The sequence below is a fragment of the Lissotriton helveticus genome, chromosome 12 (genome assembly GCF_964261635.1).
Source record: "Lissotriton helveticus chromosome 12, aLisHel1.1, whole genome shotgun sequence".
NCBI lineage: Eukaryota > Metazoa > Chordata > Amphibia > Caudata > Salamandridae > Lissotriton > Lissotriton helveticus.
The window spans coordinates 372,336,960-372,358,779 of NC_136073.1; the positions used below are offsets into that span (position 1 = coordinate 372,336,960).

Here is a 21,820-nt window from a genome sequence, read left to right on the forward strand (position 1 = left end):
AGAGTAGGAGACAATCGCACTCCCAAATTCTCAAAAATAATTCTTGTAAACCTTTAAAGGGTGCAAGCAGGTAGCGCCTATTGAAATGGATCAGCAGACTACAAACACATCTGGACTCTTCTGCTGTCTTATCCTCATTAGGTGTTTGAAGGCAATTTGTATAGTTCAGAGTAGTTTAAGTATGCACAAAGTGTGTACAGATAAAGAAATAAATGCTAAGTATGTTATCCTTTTGTGTGCAGAGAGTTATAATTAGTATATTAACAACGTAATTTAAGAAAATTCTACTTTACATGTACTGTAATTTTTGCTAATCACATTCCTTTTTGGCAGCCACTTGTGTTGATCATCTGTCATGGATGGAAGAAGGCGCAGTATGTGTTTGAGGTGGTGGAAATGTATGGAAGATGCATCAAACCACTGAATCCAATGTTAATATTAACGGGTCTGAATAAAGAAGAGGCCAAAAATGTAACCCTTCGAAGAGGATGTAAGAGCTTTTTTATGATATTTAGTATGTATATTGTCTTCTAAATAAGTTACATGAATTTACAGGTTGTGTAACTCTGAAGACATATAAGCACTCTTTTTATTTCAAGAGAATTTTTAATTGATTATGTTACAAGTAATACAGAATAGCCACATGAATGCATTCTTCATTGCACACATGGAATACCTTTGGATGACAATAATATAAGTATAAAGACAACTCTTATAAGAGATGTGGTACTTTTGGAGAACAAACGAAAAGCAATAAAGTTATTATAGGTAAGTATTATTGACTCCTTAAGTGCCATTTCCACTATAGTGTTGTACGGACACATAGTTTTGAAAATTGTAACGCCCAATACCCTGGACATGAGGATAGCTTCTGAAGGCAGGAAGTTTTAACGTCTAATTTGTCCACCGGCCAAGTACACATACTCTTTTGCCCTCTTACACCTTATACATCTGCTAAATCGGATATTTGAGATTGCCATCTGAAATCCTTATTGATGTGAGTTTTCATACATAATTACGGTAACCACAGCTCCCAGGGACAGACACAGACAGCTCTGAGCACCAGGCTGCCAATCAGTGAGCAAGAAATTGATCGAATTTCTTGTGCCCCCTGTAGGAAGCCGGCGTTTTATGTGGTTGTGCTGATGTAAGGGCACACCATACAAAAAATACACACGACCCTTATTGGTTTACAGGGCTGAAATTAATGTTTCCAAGTGCTCTATTTGTTGTAGTGCGGTCAAGCACAATAGTCTTTATCAGAGGGTAGTGTTTCAAAAATAAATAAATAATAATTTTGTTTTATATTTAAGCATGAACCAAAGAGAGGTCATACAGTCATGTGCAACTTGTGCCTTCACCAACAAATACAAAATGAAAGAGCACAGTGTCAAGAAATAATGTACATTACACCTCTAGTTGCCTTGAGTCTATCTACCAGTTTGGCGAGTGTTGTGTCAAGGCCATCCTCAGCCGACCCAAGCCTATAGTATGCCTGCCACCATCTCTCCGATTTGATAGAATTTGCAGGGGCAGCCTCTCCTACTTTATGTAACCTGCTACTCTGCCATGTAGAAGCCAATTTTCTTTCTCCACTCATATAAAGTGGGCATATCCAAAAAGAACAACTGATTTACAGAATGCAGAACAATGTCATACATTCACCCCAGTACAGAGATCTGGGCCTAAATCCATCGTTTTTTTGCTCACCACGCCATTCCAATTTGGACCCAGCCATTTGCAAATCAGTCTTGATCCTGTGCCCAATGGGAACAGTCCAGCCCAAACTACCAGCCCAGGTCCTCCCTGGACTGGAAACAAGCATCCTAGGACCGGTTTCGGGCTTTTAGCCCTCATCGGCCAAGATAGCTTGACTCCAGTGGCATGGAGAGCACGGGACCCACGTCTGGGCACACCCGTCCCACTTGGGGTGACAAATTCAAAAAGAACAATTTATGGACAGAATGTAGAACAATGTCATACATTCACCCCAGTACAGAGATCTGGGCTTAAATCCATTGTTTTTTTGCTCACCATGCCATTCCAGTTTGTACCCAGCAATATGCAAATCAGTCTTTACCCTGCGCCCAATGGGAACAGCCAGCCCGAACTGCCAGTCCAGGTCCTCCCTGATGCCCTGAAACCTGTCCCTGGATGCTTGGTTCCGGTCCAGGGAGGACCTGGCTTGGCAGTTCGGGGTGGACTGTTCCCATAAGGAACAGGGTTAAGTCTGATTTGCATATGGCTGGATCTAAACTGGGGTGGTGTTGTGAGCAAAAGAATGATGGATTAAACCCAGATCCTTGTGACTGGGGATCAATGTTTGCATTGTCCAGCATTCCGTCCATCAATTGTTTCTTTTTCATATGTCGCCCTAAGTGGGAAGGGTATGCCCAGACGTGGGTCCCGTGCTCACTACACCACTGGATTCAAGCTAGCCAGGCTTATGAAGGGTGATGCCGAAAGAAGAATGCAGATACAAGGGCACTATGTCAAAGATTAAACTTGAGGAGTTTATTACATAACATAATCAAGGAGCCAACCAGCCCAGAATATTGCTCATTACGCCCTGAGGAAGCCCCAGGTCGGATGGCCGTGTAAAAGGGGCAAAACACGTGTTGGTTGTCACTCTTCTTTTACTTTGACTCAAAGCTGTGAAAACGAGTCACAAACATGTTAAAGCTTGTCCAGACAGTCAATTGGAACTACTTTTCGGGATTAGGGGGTCAGGGGTCTCCCCCTGTCACGGACAAGCATCACCATTACTATTTGCTCTACTAAAACGGCTGGTAGGGGTTTGGGACCGATTACCCCTCTATTTCCTACAATGATGAAGGGTGATGCCCTGAAACCGGTCCTAGGATGCTTGTTTCCGGTCCAGGGAGGACCTGGCTTGGCAGTTCGGGCTGGACTGTTCCCATAAGGAACAGGGTTAACTCTGATTTGCATATGGCTGGGTCTAAACTGGGGTGGTGTGGTGTGGTGAGCAAAAGAATGATGGATTAAACCCAGATCCTTGTGACTGGTGGGTGAATATTTGCATTGTCCATCATTCCGTCCATCGATTGCTTCTTTTGCATAGTGGGCATATCTGCCACCCCCTTTTTGAAATTACCCCGATTACCTGGCTACATCTATTCTGGCCACCAATAGGCTCAGGGCACTAAAGAGGAGCTTAAGGGGTGGGACATCAATGTTATTTGGAATTTCGCACAACATATCTTGAGTCAAGTGGAAACGAGACCTCCAGTATTGCAGAAGGTTCTTGGATGATTGTGTTTTATTAGGTTTGTATGTGGGAGCAATCCCATATTGTGTGTATAAAGGATCCTATTGCTCCAGATCATTGCAAGCAGTTTGGTGAGGGTGCTCTCCCCATTGTGTGCAGTCTGTGGCGGTCATAGACCCTGTAAAGATATTTTGTTTGTATCAAGTGCAGGCTAGACTTGATAGCTACCTCATCCGTGCCACCACCCAGTCTACTTCTTCGAGGTCGTCCATGTCCCGCCTCCATCTCTCTCTAAGCTGGCCTAGTTTGTCCAGCATATTGTTGTTGATCATCCTGTATGTTAGGGAGACTGCTACCCTAACCAATTCATCATTTAGTATGCACCCCTTAAGGGGGGGGGCGTATTCCGGGCTCTATACCGCCTCCAATCTCTCTGCCTGCCATGCGTGGTGCAGCTGTGCATACTTTAAAAATTGATTCCGGTGTCAATGGTATTCCTACTGTACCGAGGAGAAGGACACGAAGTCCCTGTGTTCGAGGATGTCACTCACAGTAGAGATGCCTATGGTGTCTCACCTCTCAAACGCCTGCAGTTTTGTAATCTCTCCCAGTCATGTCCCTCTCCAAAGGGGTGTTTCTCTGGTGATCATATGTGCCCATCCCGGGCTTTGTGGCCTTAACCCAGGCCATCATTGCGACCTGCGTTGCAGGTGGCAATATCTGGGACCCCCTTCCCTACATATAGGTAGTGTAGGTGCGATTTTTGTTCTAGCAATGCCCATTCTAGTCTAAATGTCAGATGATCCCTGGATGCATAGATCCAGTTGTTGATATTTATCAGGTGAGAAACCCAGTAATATCCTTCAGTATTCGGGAGCGGCTACCCACAGATACATTGGTTGCATTATAGAGTTCTGAGCAAAGTTCCAGGATGTCCACCATCCCACAGCAGGATCCTCAATTCCCCAATAATCTTGGTGAACACCGTCTGAGTGACTAAGTAGTAACTGTTCTGAAGCACATACAGTAATTTGGGGAGTGTGATCATCTGGAAGATGGCTTCCCGCTCCATCAGGGAGAGAAAAATTCCCCTCCATTGTCCGACATCAGCCTGGAAGTTCACTAGCCCCCTTCAGAGGCTGTGGCTGGCACAAAACACAGTTTGTAATGTCATAAAGGTCCCCAGGTATTTAAAGCCATTCTTAGCCACCGAAGTCCACGTGGTAGCTGAGATAGGTCTCACAACCCCTGTGGAGTATAGGGCACTAATTTATCCCAGTTAATCCTATACCCAGATGGGGCTACATATTCCCCTAGTACCTGAAAATTTACCTGTATAGTGGTCTCTGGGTTATGATGTATAGAAGTATATCGTCAGCATAAAGTGATACATTTTCCTCTGTCTCAGCCGTTGTTGAGATACAGAACCCATCCACTGCTGGATGTAGCCTCACCTTACATGCTAGAAATTCTACTGTGAGGACACACAGGAGCGGAGATAGATGACAGCTCGGTCAGGTTCCACTCCCTATCGGAAATTTGGCAGACAGCTTACCGTTTACCCTAACCACTGCAGTCCAGTTTCTATACAGCACTGCAACCCACTTTCTGAATTGCAGACAAAAGCCACAATTTAGTAGTATCTGCTTGAGAAAAGGCCATTGGAGAGCGTCAAATGTCATTTCAGCATCTAAGGGGAAGAAGACTTGGTGTTTAACGGGCTTGCACTGTCGTCCGCCAGTTATGAGTGCGTCTCGGGATCAGGTGCGTTGACCTGCCGGGCATAAAACCCAGTTGGTCAGGATCTATTAAGGCCATGATGGTAGCCAGCAGTTTAGTCTCAACATTAAATAGTGAGATCGGTGATAAGAGTTGCTCCGATCCCTGGGTTTCCGTACATTGGGGAGTACTATAATCGTTGCTTTTTGAAGGTATGGGGGAAGTTCACAGTTCGCCTACCTCACTGAACAAATTCAATACGTGGGGTCCCACTAGGTTTGCGTAGGGCTTGTAGAACTCTGCAATAATGACATTTGGCCTGTGGGTTTTTACCCATCTCAATTTGACTATGGTGGCCTGAATCTCGCTCAGAGTTAAGTCCTACTCCAAAGTCTCGCTAGCATCCCTGTCTAACACCGGCGTGGGGACCAAGGCGAAATATTCCCAAAAATGTTCTTGGCCAGGGATTGGTCTGGCCTTGTAGAACTGCTCATAGTATTGAGAAAACTTGTTTACCATTCAGGCATCTGTGTCACAATTAACTCCTGCTTGGTTAATAATATTATGCACCCTTTGGGCTTCCTGTTGCCTTCTACTCAACCACACTACTAATCTACCAGCCTTGTCGCCAGTCTTGTATAAACTATGCAGGGTGGTCTACATTGTTTTTTTGTTTGTTTTTTTAAACCCCTTCATGTGCCCTGTATTCTGCCTGTCATGTTGCGATCTGTTTTGCACCAGAGTGTCTGACTTCGATCCTAGGGACCCTACCACCTGCATAATTTGATTCTCCAGGTCTTCGAGCTCCACCACTGTCCTTCTCTTTTTCCCAGGATCAAATTCTGGGCCCTATTATGGAGCACAGTCTTGAAATCCTCCCAGAGTACTACCTTAGATGCCACTGCATCTCTCGTTTTTGTGAAAATACAGTTCTGTGCCCACCCAGGACCCCTTGCCACCTCCCGATCTTTCAGGTCCCATGCATTTAGTTTCTACCCCGTGGTCCACCTGTCCCTGACTTTTCCCACTTGAATCAGCAGGTACGAGTGGTCAGATAGTCCCCTTGCCCGATGGTCCGCTTGGACAACTTCCCATACTCCCCTCCCCAAGGTGCAAAAACATAGTTGATCCTTGAATAGACCCTGTGGGCTCCCGAATAGTATATTTCCTCTCAGTCGGGTGTAAGCTGTGCTAAAGATCAGTTAATCCAAGCCTCCAGGCAAACTGCACCAGTGTTGTCACCTGAGGGGGTGACGTCTGGGTCCTGGAACGGACGAGTCCATTGGCTGTGACGTTATTGAAGCCCTCCCCCCTCACCCCCCCTTACATGCATTGAAGAGGTAGACAACAAGAAAATATCTGTTACTTTAGCTCTTGCAGTCTCAGTATGGTCATTTCGGTCTGACCCCCGTAGCACTGTACACCAAGATATATGCCATTGGGGTCTATCCAAGTTCTAGTGACCCAAAATGGAGGGTGCTCATCAGTATGGTCACCCCTTGTCCCCACTCGTAAACTCTGTGTGTTTCAGGGTGGTGTAAGCTCACTTTCCTAGGAATCAACAAGGGGTCCCCTTGAGGTGTTTCTTGGAGGAGAACCATTTCAGGCTGTAGCTGATTAATGTATTGCACCACTAGGCCCCTTTTACCCCTTTTAATTCAGAGGGTAGTATTAACCATATGTTGTACATACTGTCAAAAAAAGACACACGCAAGAAGAATGTTGAGACCAATAAAAAAAATAACACAGATTTTCATATAATTTTAGACACAAAGATTGGAATCAAATAAGTCATTTAAGAGTTATAGATTTTTGTGGTATTAGCCAAAATAGTCAAATAACAGTTTTGAGGTATGAGTCTCAAACACAGTAATATTCGCCTATGGGAGAAACATACACTGCAAAGAATTATTTGCAACCGGTTTTCAGGGTTCTTCTTTTGAACCTCAGGTGCTTAGGGGTCAAGGTCTAAGAAAACACCATCAGTTTGCTTTTACCTGCCCGGTTGAGTCCGGGTGCAGAGGTTCTGGTCGCTTTGGTAGCCACAAGCACTACATGGTCCCAGGAGGAAAAAGACAGTCTGTTTTCATGAACTTGAGCTGGGGGCTTGGGTGCATGGGTCTTTTGCCCGATGGGTCGCTCGAGTTAGAGGTTATCACTTGGTTTTGGGACCTGTAAAAGGAGAGAAAACAAAGCTGCAGGGCCACACTCTGTGAAGACATTGGAGATCCTGACGTCCCTTGTCCGGCATGTTGGTGTCGGTGGTGTTGGGACTGGACATACAACAAGCCTTGGTACTTGCAAGGGCTGCAGTACCCCGGGTATTGATGCAGGGTGGCTACGAGAAGGCTCAGCGTCTCAAGACTTGGTGAAGTGATCGGAATGACCTCTGGGACTCTCACTGCCCTCCTGGCAAGTTTCTCCCTCAGTGGACCCGATGGTCAGCAAAACAGTGAACCGAGCAGATGCGGTCGGTGCCTGTAGATGCAGGGAGATTGCTCCTCTATCTCAAGGGAGATGCTGCTTGGTTGGCGCAGTACTGGACAGTCCTCCAAGGGTTTGGGGAGGCTGTTCAGTGGCAGGTCAAGTTATTTTTTTCTGTGTGCAATTGTCGGCAGAGCAGCTGCCAGGGGAGTGCAAGTTAGTAGCCAATTGGCTACCTACCCCTTGGGTGACTACAGCTCCTATATGACCACTTCCTGTGGATAGTGGGCATAAACCAGACCCAAAGTTCCTAGTTCCATCACAAACAAGATGGTGAAACCCTTCCTTGAGTGTCCACTTCAGGTGGCCCACCTAAGGAGTATGTCTAGCTTGATAGTGCAAGACGCCTAGTAATTAGCTAATTTTCCCACCTGCTCTGATGCCATATGGGTTTCACGGCCGGGGGTGGCATTCTCTGGATGAAACATGATTTCATATCATTGGCGGCAGAGGCTTTGAAGCCTCTGACCTTGGCATGCTGATGCACTATCCATCCTGCTTGAGGAGGTGTGATCACCTTCCTCCGGAGCAGGCATTGTTCCTGACTTCAGAGAGTTAGCTTTCCCGAGCAGGGGGCCAAACTAGTCTGTGGAGGAACACTAGAATAGTCCAGTCAGCCAGCACACTAAATAACTAGTAGGTTTTAGGGGGTTCCTCTCAGGTGCCCTCTGGGTGTTTATCAGAATAAATCCAAAAATGGCATCAGCGTGAAAGTATTAAGACGAGGCGTTTGATACAAAATACCATTATTGTCAGTGAAGCCATTATGTAGCTGGGTAACTCGTAATGACCTGTGCCCAGTACATATGCTTAAGATGGCTCCCTGATAACTTGCAATATTTTGGCAAGGGGACCAGATGGACAGAAGTCCTTTCCATTTGCATTACAATTAGACATTTCCTGTTTTTATGGAAAGAGCACTGCCACTGGGGGCCTGGCCAGCAAGGACCTATTGCACTTAGTCAAAAAGCATCAGTACTAGGGCAAAAAGTAGTGGTGACCATGTCAAAAATGGGCACTTTCCTACAACCTCTAGATGACTGAGGGGATGTCTTTACGCAGCAGTGGATTGGCTAGAGGAATGAGTTTCTTGGTAGTAGGGACTGAGACTGAAAATAGCAAATACTGTAAATATATGGTAAAAATGCTCCTGGTGAAAGATGTGCCCAGTTGCTACACCCACAGGTGAAGTTTAAGTGGCCAGTACCATTCCTCCGGTATGAAGTTCTGTTGTAGGGTAATCTAGGGTATCGTCTTCTGGCATGCCATTGGGTCTGAAAATATGATGAAAATAACACTCAAGTGCACAAAATCCCCATAAACATCTCTGCTGGTATAAGGACAATCCCAATGCAAGCTACCCATAGCTCTGTAAAAGTGACCGTTCTTCAGTAAACCCTGGTCTGTGTTGACAGTTTTCTGCAGCGACCTGACATGTACTTAAAAATATTCAGCCATGGCAAAGGTATTTGAGGTAGGTTTCTGGAGTAGTTCTTCATATCGGGGAATAGAAGCCTAGGAGAGCCTGTGTAGCTGAGGGTGATGTTGCTACTGCTTCGCAGGAGTTTAAAAAAATTAGGGGGATAGGGAAAGGGGTAGATGAAACGTGGGAGATTTTACGGAATAAGTCTCTACATTGGCTCGAGGTTAGGACTGGCATCACCGAGAGGTTATTTGATGAATTCAAAATGGTTAGAAGAGTGAGTCGGGTGTGGAATGGATGTAAGAACTTGACAGGAGATTGTGCTGTGTTGACCTTTAAAACTCCCTCTTTAGTACAACGTACCCTGAGTAGAGCCGGAAATCATTCCATCCTTTGGCAGGTTGTTAATTTAGTCCCCTTAGGCTACTTTTATCAACCTACATCTCATATTGCCCCAATATATAGGGATTACAAATCCACGTACCATAGGCATTGGTCTAACCTCCCAACTCACAATCATTTTGATGCCCTTGCCAACCTAGAGTCAGTGGACTGACAACAAAAGGACGTCCCTACGCAGCCAGAGAGTTCAGCCATAGTGAAGGTCCTTTCGAAAGAGTCTGTGTCGGCGACCCTAGCTGGAAATGAAATCCCTGTTCTACAAGTTGATACTAAGTTAATGAATACAGAGACCACTAACTACACAGCCCTAAATACCATGGCTGCTTCCATTGTATCCCCAACCATGGTTGTCGGTAGCACATCGAGTAAGGATGAAGGAGAGGGGGGGAAATCCTCATACACGAAGGTCACATAAATGTCAGTTTTTGTTTTGGAATGTGGCGGGACTAAAATATAAGGTGACAAACAAAACATGGTTGGACTTTGTGTGTAGTTTTGACTTTCCTAGCCTGCAGGAAACCTGGGCGGAAGGGCCCATCCACATTAGCGACTACAAAACACTCCACACTCTAGCGGTCCCATCACTACATGGCAGAGCAAGGGATGGTCTCTGCACATATATTTCTAATTATTTGAACATAGGAAAAATGTTCTAAATGTGTCAGATCTGTTTTATCAAATTATTACTCTCCAGATAGATAGTGTTTTGTATAGCATATTTCTATAATAACGCTGCACCGGAGCAGATCGAGAGAACTTTAAGACAGCCGAGCAGTGATCTGTATCTTTTACAATCGCGTCCATCCAAAGAGACTTAGATTATATGGGCAGGGAATTTAATTCATCTATGTCAGTATGTCAATAAGGGGGTTTGTGGCATAACATACGAAAAAGGCTCCGATTTCACCCATCTCCCCACACTTTGTATGGGGATCTTTTAAACTACATCATGTTTTCACTCAACATAGGTTTTGCCAACAACTTATGTTCTCCCGCTGTCCCTTTCCAACCCACTTTTAATGGCCAAGGTACTTTCTCTAGCATAGATTTTTTATTACCATCAAGTAGATATTTTACTCGTAGCAAGGATTTTACCACACACAAGATCGCATTAAGCGACCATTTTCCTATTGGTATTGACGTGATGGGCTTGATAATATTATAAATACCGGAGGCACTTCTACGCATATCGTTGATAATATCACACTAAATAGACAAAATGGTTACACACTTAAATGGGTTAATGTGGACTTTTTTCACCCATAAAGTTGTCGCAACCTGTAAAGAAATGCTTTTATCTTGTTTAGATGAGAAGTTATCCCACCAGGAAATCTTAGAAAACTTTTCTGTTATCACAAGCGTCATTCAGGAAACATTGTATGTGAAAGCAAGAAACAATTTGAAATCCAAACAAGGGTGGTTTGACAATAATTGCACAAAAGTTTATTCTAAGCTTAAGTATTCGCTACATGCAACAGTAAAAAACCGGGAACAGATTAGATTGGCAAGAAGTGAATATAAGAGGGCATTAAAAGCAAGGAAGAAGGCCCTAAAAGAGGAAGCCTGGCAGGCCTTACATGAGATTTCTATTAATCGCGATTGTTCCTCTTTTTGGAAGGCGGTTAACGCACCATTTTTAGCCGAAGGTGATAAAGCAACCATAGAGATTGCCATCCCGAACATGAAAGGATATTACACTTTGGTAGGTTATATAATAGCCCACAGATAGATGAACAGGTATCCCCATTAACTGGGACCGAAATGGAGAACATTGTAAGGCATACAGGTGCACCTTTAAATTTTACTCTAAGTGAAGTCAATACGGCCATTACTCTAAGTCTGGGGGGTGTAGGCGGCTGGGCCGGATGGCATTCCGGTAGATCTTTTTAAATCAAACTTATATCTATGGGGGCCACTTTTAACACAGGTTTTTAATGCATGTTGCTCACAAGGTTTTTGTAGACCTGGTATGATTCAATAATTGTCCCGATTTTCAAAATGGGTGACAGATCAAACCCAGCCTGTTACCATCCAATTTCATTACTGGACTCTACAATTAAGATTGTGGGACGAGTCTTGTTAGACAGGTTACAGGTATGGGCACAGGACCATAACATACTAAGTGTTATACATTATGGATTTCACAAGGGTTTGGCCACAATCAAACAGGGTTTAAATTTACACATTTTATTAGACAAATACACCAGGGCAAAACGGGAAATGTTATACTTGACTTTCATTGACCTAACAGCGGCTTTTGACTGTGTGATTCATTGAAAGCTGTGTTCGGTTTTAGCAGGGATGGGAGTGGACGTCTTAATAATCGCATTTCTAAGGCAACTATACGCAAGGGCCAGAGGCCGTTATGGGAGGGGGCGAATGCACTAAGCACTTTAAAGTGATGCGAGGAGTCAGACAAGGGTGTATCCTTGCCCCTTTTTACACTATATATTAATGAACTAGAAATAGTCTTGGGCCAGGCGTGTAAGGATTTACCAGCCGCAGTGACACGCCCTATCCCGGCACTCATGTATGCGGACGACGTGGTCCTTATGGCCCGCACACCGATCGGTCTCCAAAAGGTTGTTAATGTTTTTACAAATTTTATGTCTAATCTGGGACTTACTGTGAACTGCTCAAACATTTGTAATGAATTGTGGAGCAGGTCCGAGAAAGAAGACCAACACGCTTTTTATTTATTCAAAGGCAATAGAGCATACTAAAACTTTCTCTTACTTAGGTATATTATTTGACCAAACTGGTATGTGGTTCTAGGCGATAAAAGCGAGAAGGCTGCTTTTCACAGAATCTCTGATGGCCTTATTAAATTTCAGCAGAAAAATAGGAAGACTTTCCCCCTGCAGAATTGTTACAGATCTATAGGGCGAAATGTGTGTCCATCATCACCTATGACGCTAGAATCTGGGATTTGAAGGGGTTTACTCACTACAGTCTGCAGAAAACAAGTTTTTCAGGTCCCTCTTGGCAGTCCCAGACAATACATCTACGTATATATGCCACCAAGAACTAGGTATGCCATACCTGGAAGACATTCTTAGGATTCAGCCAGTCCTCTTGTGGCATAGAGTCTGGACCTCAGAGGAAACCGATTTTAATCGCATCATTCTGAAAGACGCATTGGCGATAGACGGGGTCATGAACACAACAGGGATGGGAGGGTCCAAGGGAATATTTACCGACCACACACAGCTATAGCCCCCTAATAATACAGTTTATAACAACAAAGAAGAGCGGTGGGTCAAAAGAACAGAAAAATGACTAACTAAGCAACTGACAACATGTACTACTCGGCAGTATTTAGTGACAGAACTTCACTAAAATCCACAAGGTACTTCATTTGTATGAGAAGAAAAAAATACCCATCAGTAGTCGACCTGTACCGCCCTTTTCATCATCTGGGTTCCTTCTTACCACGAAGGAAAATAGTTTTCACCAATACTTAGAGTATTAGTCTGAAAAGGAGCCCAGTGACATATGAAATTTTTTTATAGGTGGTAGGAGACAACTGTTAATCAGTGCATGAGCAATAAGTGATAAGTGAAAAGGTGAACATGTGCTCTTTGAGGCTAAAATTAGATAGACAGGAGGAAAACGTGTTTTTATCAAGACCTCTCTGCTTCTAAGTCAATAAAAAAGTAGTGCGATTCTAGTAGTTTTAACTAATGGCTACTATTAAATTCTAAACTGGTCGACATGTTTCTGCAGATTTAAAGGACCCCAGTGGTATCCACTGCTTTCTTCAGGACCGGTAACGCTACTGCTTAAAAAAAGAGTGAAAAAAGTGTACAAATTATAATGAAAATTCATCACCTGGGTATTGTGAAAGAATCATTCTCCCAGCTGGTTGTTCCACATTCCAGACGAATAGGACACACATAGACAATTGCAAAAAGAGACAAACACATAGTTAGCACAGACTTGGTGTTCAATATGTCACATTATTTGATACATCAAGTCCACAATAGGAAAACGATAAACCATTTGTTTTACCAGTATCAATATCAATTTAACAGAGATACCTTACTCTGGTATCTACACTCTCACTTACCAAATTGAGCAGGAGAGTAAAGCCCCACCTCACCTGGCTATGGCGCAGGTAGTTGAAGCACCGCTCTAGTGGGGAGAAAGTAGGAAAGATTCACAAAGACATGTCAGCCACAGCTGACTTCGCAACACACATTCTCGTTAGCTGAGCATGCACAGAGGTTAACATAGTAAGGCCATTTTCGAGTGGTCTGTTTGGTGTTCATTTTATTTAAGCAAATGGAAGAACCAATATGCTCAATTCACCAATCACCAGACCCGTTGTTTTATAAAAATGATGGTTTCTAATAAAGTATCACAAAGAACAGATCTCATTTCAGCGGTATAGTAAAAACTCGCAATTTTCACAAGCCAAGTACTTATGTGCGACGTGGGTCTCCTGTAGGCGGGTAAGTTGATTTCATAGCATTTCAAGATGGAGAGTACTCTGTGTCTTTTTATGTATGTGTCTAGGCCCCTAACGTTCCAGATCAGTATTTTGTAATGCATTCGCTGTCCTACACTGTGCAGTACCCTTTGGTCGTTGAAATGCTGACCTCCAGGCATATGTCTGGTAGGGGTCTCTAGGATCCTTGAGGATCTGCCTTTGTCACCATGCATGTTGCTCAGTGTCCTGCGTTTCAATAGCATGGATGTCTGAACATAGGGAAAACACCTGAACCATAAACCTTACCTCCCCCTCTATGTAAACACTATGAAGCATCAAAAAATAAAACCCAGTAGTGCCTGCCCAACTGTTATAATCCTTCCACTGTTGATCACAAAAGATCAAGTACAATAAAGGTCTCCAATGCAGAGTCAACCTAAAAATAAAACTAGGGCTTAGAGCTCGCTGTGTTATCCCACCTCAATTCTTATGTTTTAGCCCTTCCCTGTCGCAGACCCTTGACCCATCCACACAAGTGAGGTATCATTTTACTCTGGAGACCGAGGGGAGCACTGAGTGGTAGGACCTTTGTTCCAGCGCGGTGATCACAGACAGAAATTTGAGGTTTGCAGGGATTCTGGGTAGGAAAACATTGGGGGATCCTCGCAAGCCATTCCTCCCTGGTGTCTAGTTTTCAGAAAGGTGTGGGTTGGGTAGGTTTCCCTAGATGACCGCCAAGCCCAGGAAAAGAATGCAGGTGCCCCTCTTGCAAAACCAGGTCGTTTTGTGATAGATCCTTTTCATGTCCCCACATAACATTTTGGGTCCTTCCCTCTCGCAAGTACTTGGCCCACCCACACAAGTGAGATACCATTTTTATCAGGAGACCTGGGGAACGATTGGTGGTAGGAAAACTGTGTTTTTTCCGATTCCAGTGATTATGGCCTTGACGTGGCTTTACAGGCCACACCACTCAGTACTCTCCTGAGGTTTTTAGTTTACAAAAATATGTAGATTTGGTAGATTTTCCCTAGACATTTTACACCTTTGCAGAGTAAGACAGAAAAGACCAATATTACTGTCTATCCATCTGTTCCTCAAGCACACACACATACTTTTTTGGATTTGGCATGAGGGTGAGTTAAAGGTTCAAAATGTATATTTTATTAACAAGAAATTTCACAAAAATGAAATGCACTGTTAATACTTCAAGGTTAAAAACCTGAACCAGTGACTCACAGCTTGTGACCTGTAAAGCCACGTCAAGGCAACAACCTCTTTACAGGCCATTTTCACACCTTTCATACTTGACACCTACATTCACACAGCCAGCCGCAGGCTCAGCACATTACAACACTCACATCAACAGACAACCGAGAGACAATGTACACCCTGGCAGAGAAAGACAGAAAAGACAAACCTAGATTAACAACTAACTATTCCTAAGTACTCATATATACAGGTTGGATTGGGCACGAGGGTGAGTGAATTTTCAGAGTGTAAAATTTTAAGAACAAGAGATTTTACAAAAAGGAAATGCACTGTTAATAATTAAAAGGTTAAAAACCTGAACCACCGACTGAGCTTGTGAGCTGCAAAGCCATGGCAAGGCACTAACCTCTATATAAGCCATTCACAGCTGGAAGTCACTATTCACAAACCGCCAGCCAAACACCAGCCACGTGCCAGTCCATGCACACCGCCAGTCCATGCACACCGCCAGTTCACACACGCACCACCAGTCAAGCGCCAATCCACGCTCACCTCCAGCCAAGTGCCAGTCTGCGCGCACTGCCAGCCAAGCGCGAGTCTATGCCTACCGCCAGCCAAGCACCAGTCCACTCACACCGCCATCCAAGCGCCATTCCACCCAAACTGCCATCCAATCGCCTGTCCACGCACAACGGCAGCCAATCGCCTGTCCACGCACAACGCCAGCCAATCGTCTGTCTTCACACACCGCCAGCCAAGCGCCAGTCCACACACACCGCCAGCCAAGCCCCAGTGCACGCACACCGCCAACCATGCCTCAGTCTTCGCACTCTGGCCAGCCTAGCGCTGTACACTGCCAGCCAAGCACAAGTCCATGCACACCTCCATCACATTTTAATTTTTACAAAAAAGAAAACAGAAACCAATTGGAAGTAGATACAAAACTATAACTACAAACACAACAGCTGTAACTAAATACATCACACTAATGCCAACCATGATACTGAACAAAAAATATAAAACAGTACAGACCAGGCAGTTCACTTTTACTCTCACGGTTGCTCCCCAAAAAATATTTTTGTGTGTGATACAATCTGAAACGTGGCCACACACAGCCCTGGCTTAGGACAATCAGAACAGTGCACATGACTCTCCTTCTGCATACCTCTTCACAAACAGACTCTACATCTCTTACAGGGATTGTGTTTTTTTGGGTGTGGGAGGAATAATGTAATCATGAAAGTGACACTGTGTAAATCTGGCCATGTCTGACCTGGGGTGGTGTGGAGTGCAAAAAAACGATGGATTTAGGCCCAGATCTCTGTACTGGGGTGAATGTATGACATTGTTCTGCATTCTGTCCATCAATTGTTGTTTTTACAACTGTTTAAATCTAGCCACATCCTCCACCACTCCAACTCTAGGAACATTTGCCAGTTCCACTACAACAAGGATGCCTATCACGGACTCCTGAAACTGAACTAAAAACATCCTTGGCTCTGGAGAACAATCCTTGAAAACAACAAAAGCATTAAAAGTTGCTAAGTTGAAGATGGCCAACATCTTATACCAAATGTAAGCTTTATGAACAGCTGTGTAAGGTTCCAACCTCAGATCTACTCTTATCTAAACCACCCATGTGCTTATTGTAGTCTTAAATATATACACACAGGTTTGCGCACTCCAGCAACCTGACCCCACACAGTCACAGGTGAAGTGCTTTCATCATGGATGGTAGTCAGCATGTAGACATCTCTCCTGGCCACAAATTTCACAGCTAGCAGTTCATCACTACGCAAGGCACTGCACTGTTCCCTCTCAAGTTTCTTGCAAACAAGCTGTTTTGGGTAACCTTTATGGTTGGAGCAGATTGTGCCACAAGCAACAGTGTCCACTTTGAGCAATTCCCTAAACAATTGCACAACAGTGTAGACGTTATCTATGTACAAATGGCAACCTTTGTTAAAAAAAAGTCCTCTACCAAGTTCCCGCACAATTTGTTTGCTAACTCCAAAAGTGGACGGACAACCAGGGGGGAGTGGGTCAATAGTGGAACCTCTACTAGTGTACACCCTGAAATTATAGACCTATTGTGTCCTACTATCAGACAACATATACATCTTAATTCCATAATGTGACCTTTTGCTAGGAATTAGAAACAAAATGGCCCTTGAACAGGACCAAAAACTCACCAACAGCTATTTCTTTCCCTGGAGTATAGATTTCTGAAAATGAATCTACAGAGTGATTAAGGACAGGCTGAATCTTAAAACGATTGTCACAATCAGAGTGATATTGTGGCAATTGTGAAGACTTATCAACAAAATGCAGCATGTGAAGCAATAGCAAATACCGTTCAAGACTCATAAGTGCAGGAAATATGGCCATTGCCATCAAGGGACTGGTAGACCAACATGAAGGCAGAGACTGCTTCCTCATCAAGCCCATCGAAAAAGTTGAACCCAAAAACTTCTTTTCATACAGATTTGTGGGAATCCAGCTAGTAGCTCTAGAGCAGGGCATGAGTCTGGCCCTGTCGTCCCTCAAATACTGTTCAACATACAAATTAGTCTGCTCATCAATCTCAGGCAAAAATAAATAGTTCATAAACAACTGCAAAAAATGTGTGGGCAAATAAATTACACAATTCACTCTACACCCTGCAACATCACCAAAGGCAGGCAACACCGGCTGCACCATGTTTGGATCAAGCCGAAGTCCAGCACTACCAATGGGGAGCCTTGCTGCACTATCGACAAATCGATGTCCTCCTCTAAAACAGGCACTTCATCCGCACTGAGTAGCTTCCTCATCAGATGATTTCTTGTGGACAGAAAATTCACTGCCAGAATTTTGCACTTCCTCCTCTGCCTCAGATGCAGTGTCAGTCTCATAGTCGTGGTGGTCAGAGAAAGATTCAAAAAGCATACTAACAACCTGCTGAGTAGTAACCCTGCGACTAACCATAATACTTCCTAATAAAGGTAACTTGACAAACAAATACAAAAACTTTGCAAAATAAGTACTAAACAAAATGTGGCTTGATCACAAAGACCTATATACTCAAAAGCGATACCACTCCCTTGCCAGGAACAGCTGGACTCATCATCACTCCTCTGCTCAGACATAGCAAGGACCAACGATAACCCACTAAAAAAAGAGAATTTTACACTCAAAACATAAGCTAAATAGTCTGCTATTATTGCTTCCTCGAGACGAACGGATCCCTCGACCACTCACAGTCCGGCTTCCGAGCCAATCACAGCACCGTGACCGCCCTCATCGCAGCTATCGACGACATCCGAACCCTACTCGACAACGGGGAAACGGCGGCCCTCATCCTCCTGGACCTCTCCGCAGCGTTCGATACTGTCTGCCACCGCACCCTAGCACAACGCCTCAGCAACGTCGGAATCCAAGAGAAGGCACTGGAGTGGATCACTTCGTTCCTCGCCGGAAGGACCCAGAGAGTCCGCCTCCCTCCGTTCAGATCAGAGGCCACCGAAGTCCTCTGCGGCGTACCACAAGGATCATCACTCAGCCCCACCCTCTTCAACGTGTACATGAGCCCGCTCGCAGCCATCGCACGCCAACACAACCTCAACATCATCTCCTACGCCAACGACACCCAGCTGATCCTCTCCCTCACCAACGACCCCGCCACCGCCAGAACCAACCTGCACGAAGGAATGAAAGAAGCAGCCGAGTGGATGAAGAACAGCCGTTTGAAACTGAACGGAAGTCCTCATCCTTGGACCATCACCATCTGCCTGGGACAACTCCTGGTGGACCCCGGCTCTAGGCAGCGCACCCAAACCAACGGACCACGCACGCAACCTAGGCTACATCCTGGACTCCTCCCTGTTGATGACCAGACAAGTCAACGCCGTCTCGTCTTCATGTTTCAACATCCTACGCATGCTCCGAAAGATCTTCCGTTGGATCCCCACCGAAACCAGGAAGACGGTCACCCAGGCACTTTTCACCAGCTGACTGGACTATGGAAACACCCTCTACACCGGAACCACAGCCAAACTGCAGAAAAGACTCCAACGCATCCAGAACGCCTCCGCACGACGCATCCTGGACATCCACAGCCACATCTCCGGACACCTGAAAGACCTGCACTGGCTCCCCGTCCGCAAAAGAATCACGTTCCGCCTCCTCACCCACACACACAAAGCCCTCCACGACCTAGGCCCCAGGTACCTCAACAACCGCCTGACCTTCTACACTCCCACCCGTCAACTTCGATCGACCAGCCACGCCCTCGCCGCCATCCCACGCATCCGAAGAGCCACCATGGGAGGAAGATCCTTCTCCTACCTGGCAGCCAAGACCTGGCACTCCCTCCCCATCCACCTCAGTCTTACCCAAGACCACCTCTCCTTCAGGAAGCAACTCAAGACCTGGCTGTTCGAGCAGTAGCGGACCCCCCCAGCGCCTTGAGACCCTCCGGGTGAGTAGCGCGCTATACACATTTCTCGATTGATTGATTGATTGATTATGACACCACTTTAAAAAAAGTAGTTAATGCATGACGACAATACTCATTTGGGTTAAACATGACAAAAAGGGTTTTCTTACCAAACACATGCAAAAACGCAAACTGCAGATCAGCCACTGCCAAAACCACAAACCGGATTCTAAAGCTTTCCACTAGAATGAAAAGGAGAAATTAACATTACATATGCAAATAATGCACCAGTCCACGCACACCACCAGCCGAGCTGGGGGGGGAGATGGCCCTAAAAATATGGCCAAAACATTCACTCCCAAAAGGGGAGCGACCGGGGGCGTGGCCAAGATGGCATCGTGTAGGACGGGTCCTTCTGTTCCTCCCGCTCCGCCCGGCTTATAGCGTTGTTTAAGCGACTCCTGGTGCCCATCCATACACCGGAGGAGGCGACGATTGATCGCCTCAAGCAGCTGGTGACACGGATACCCTTCCTGTGGGCCTGGATGCCGGGGATCCGCATCGAGGCTCGACTGGAGCCTGGGCGGCGCCGGACCAGACCCCTAGCGTGGCATACTGACTCTCGCCCATCCGGATTCGGAGATAGCGACTCGATGCCTGAGAGGGGCTGATAGCGACCAAGGACCTGCACGCCGCGGGCCGAGTGGAATCTGCGGACTGCTGGCTCCGCGGCGCCCTGCGAGTGTTGTGGGCAAGTCTGGAGCGGCGAGTGCGGCATGTAGGCCCGACGGCCGGCTAGAAGCCTCCGCAATCGAGACGCGCCCTGCGACCCTGAGGCCTACCGCTGGTGGGCCGCGATAGCTCTCCCGGACCCGGTGAGTGCGGAGTCTGCAACGGCTCGGCGGCGCTGTGGGCGGACAGGTCTGGCAGCAGCGGAGCGAACAGGGACCCAGCCAGAGGGGAAGCGGACCTGCGGCAGAGTGACGGGGAGAGGGGCCCATGGGGGTCCGGAGCCGCCTGCAACCTGGCTCAGCCGCATCGGAGGGGCTGGCGTCAATCCCTACGATTGCCCTGGAGGGTGTGACGCGAAGGAACGGTCTATCGATCTACGAGGGAGGCGCTAGTACCCCGGACCCGAGGGGACTAACTGGGGCCTAGCAGCACAAGAAAGGTCCCTCCAGCATCCTCCCGAGCGGGCCCCCCCCGGACAGAATCTGGGTGGCACCAGCATCGGAGCACCTAAAAGGAGCGGGGTCCTTGTCTCTAGAGGACCGGAGGCGATAGAGGGCCTGGGACACAGGGCAAGGTGGTAGGCCGCAAACGCGACTATAAAGCGGGCTTCTCCTCCCCCTGCGCCCTAGAAGCGACGAGGCACAGAGCGGTTTGGATCTTCACGGAGTGACCGCCAACGGGGGAGGGGGGTCCGCGACTGCCCAATTGACCGCGGACAGGGAGCCCTGGCAGCTGGAGTGGGTCTGCGGGGGGCTATTGAATCCTGCGCTTGCCCCTGCATCGGCCCGTATGGACCCCCAGTGAAGTGGCGACTAGGACAGAGGGAAGAGGAGCACCAAGAGTGCTGATGGTGCAGGTGGGGCCACAAAGCTAGTGCTACAGCAGGGAGACCCCACTGCCTGGGACCCCACCCTACTGGGTCGCACCGTGCTAAGGCCAAGAACACAGGGAGCCCCCAACATGGCCGCCAATAGGAGCAAGAAAGACGGGGTCGTCAAGGACGTGACGCCGAAGTCGGGTAGTGGGAGCCCCCGGCAGGCGACGGCGCAGGTGACACACCAGGCCAACAAGGAGGCCCCAGCCACCAAGGCATTCATGATGGAGCTCTTTGCTGCTATCAAGGAGAACATCCTGGAGGTACGTTCCCAGCTCTCCTCGGACATGCGGGAGATGCGCCGCGATGTTGACTCTATTGGGGAGCGGGTGGCCACTCTGGAGGAGCATGATGTGGGCACCCCGGACGAATTGCACCACCTCCAACAAGACGTCATTCGCCTGACGGAGCAAAATCTGGATTTACAAGCGCATGCGGAGGACTTGGAAAACCGTTCGAGGAGGTACAACATCAGGATTAGAGCGGTGCCTTGGAAGGGTGAGGGGGAAAGCCTCCGAGACTACGTCTTGGCGCTGTTCCGTCAGGTCCTGGGTGAGGGGGACGACTTTGAGCTCAAACTGGACAGGGTGCACAGGGTTGGCCTGCCAAGAGGGGCACAGGCCCCGCCACCGGACACACTGGTTTGCGTCCATGACTTCCAGATTAAGAAACAAATCCTGCGCAAAGCAAGAGACCCTGCAGGCATCCAATTCCGTGGGCACCATCCTGCCCTCTTTCAGGATTTGGCGGCCTCCACCCTCATCAAACGCCGCAGTTTCAGCCTATCACCTCCTTTCTACGAGAGCAGGGCATCCCTTACTCTTGGGGCCACCCGTTCGCATCATCTTCAAATACAAAGGAAAGCTCCTGCAGCTACGCTCTCTGGAGTCAGCACT

The 21,820-nt window shown here is 46.7% G+C and overlaps 1 protein-coding gene across 4 annotated transcripts in view; it reads left to right on the forward strand.

Annotated features, from left to right (window-relative positions):
- TDRD12 (tudor domain containing 12) overlaps positions 1-21,820 on the forward strand; it is a 3,388,409-nt gene that overhangs the window by 1,527,761 nt on the left and 1,838,828 nt on the right. For all 4 annotated transcript variants that reach the window (XM_078668261.1, XM_078668260.1, XM_078668262.1 and 1 more), the window contains one exon: positions 334-490. In XM_078668261.1, the coding sequence (XP_078524387.1) occupies positions 334-490 (157 nt within the window). The remainder of the gene's footprint in view (positions 1-333; positions 491-21,820) is intronic.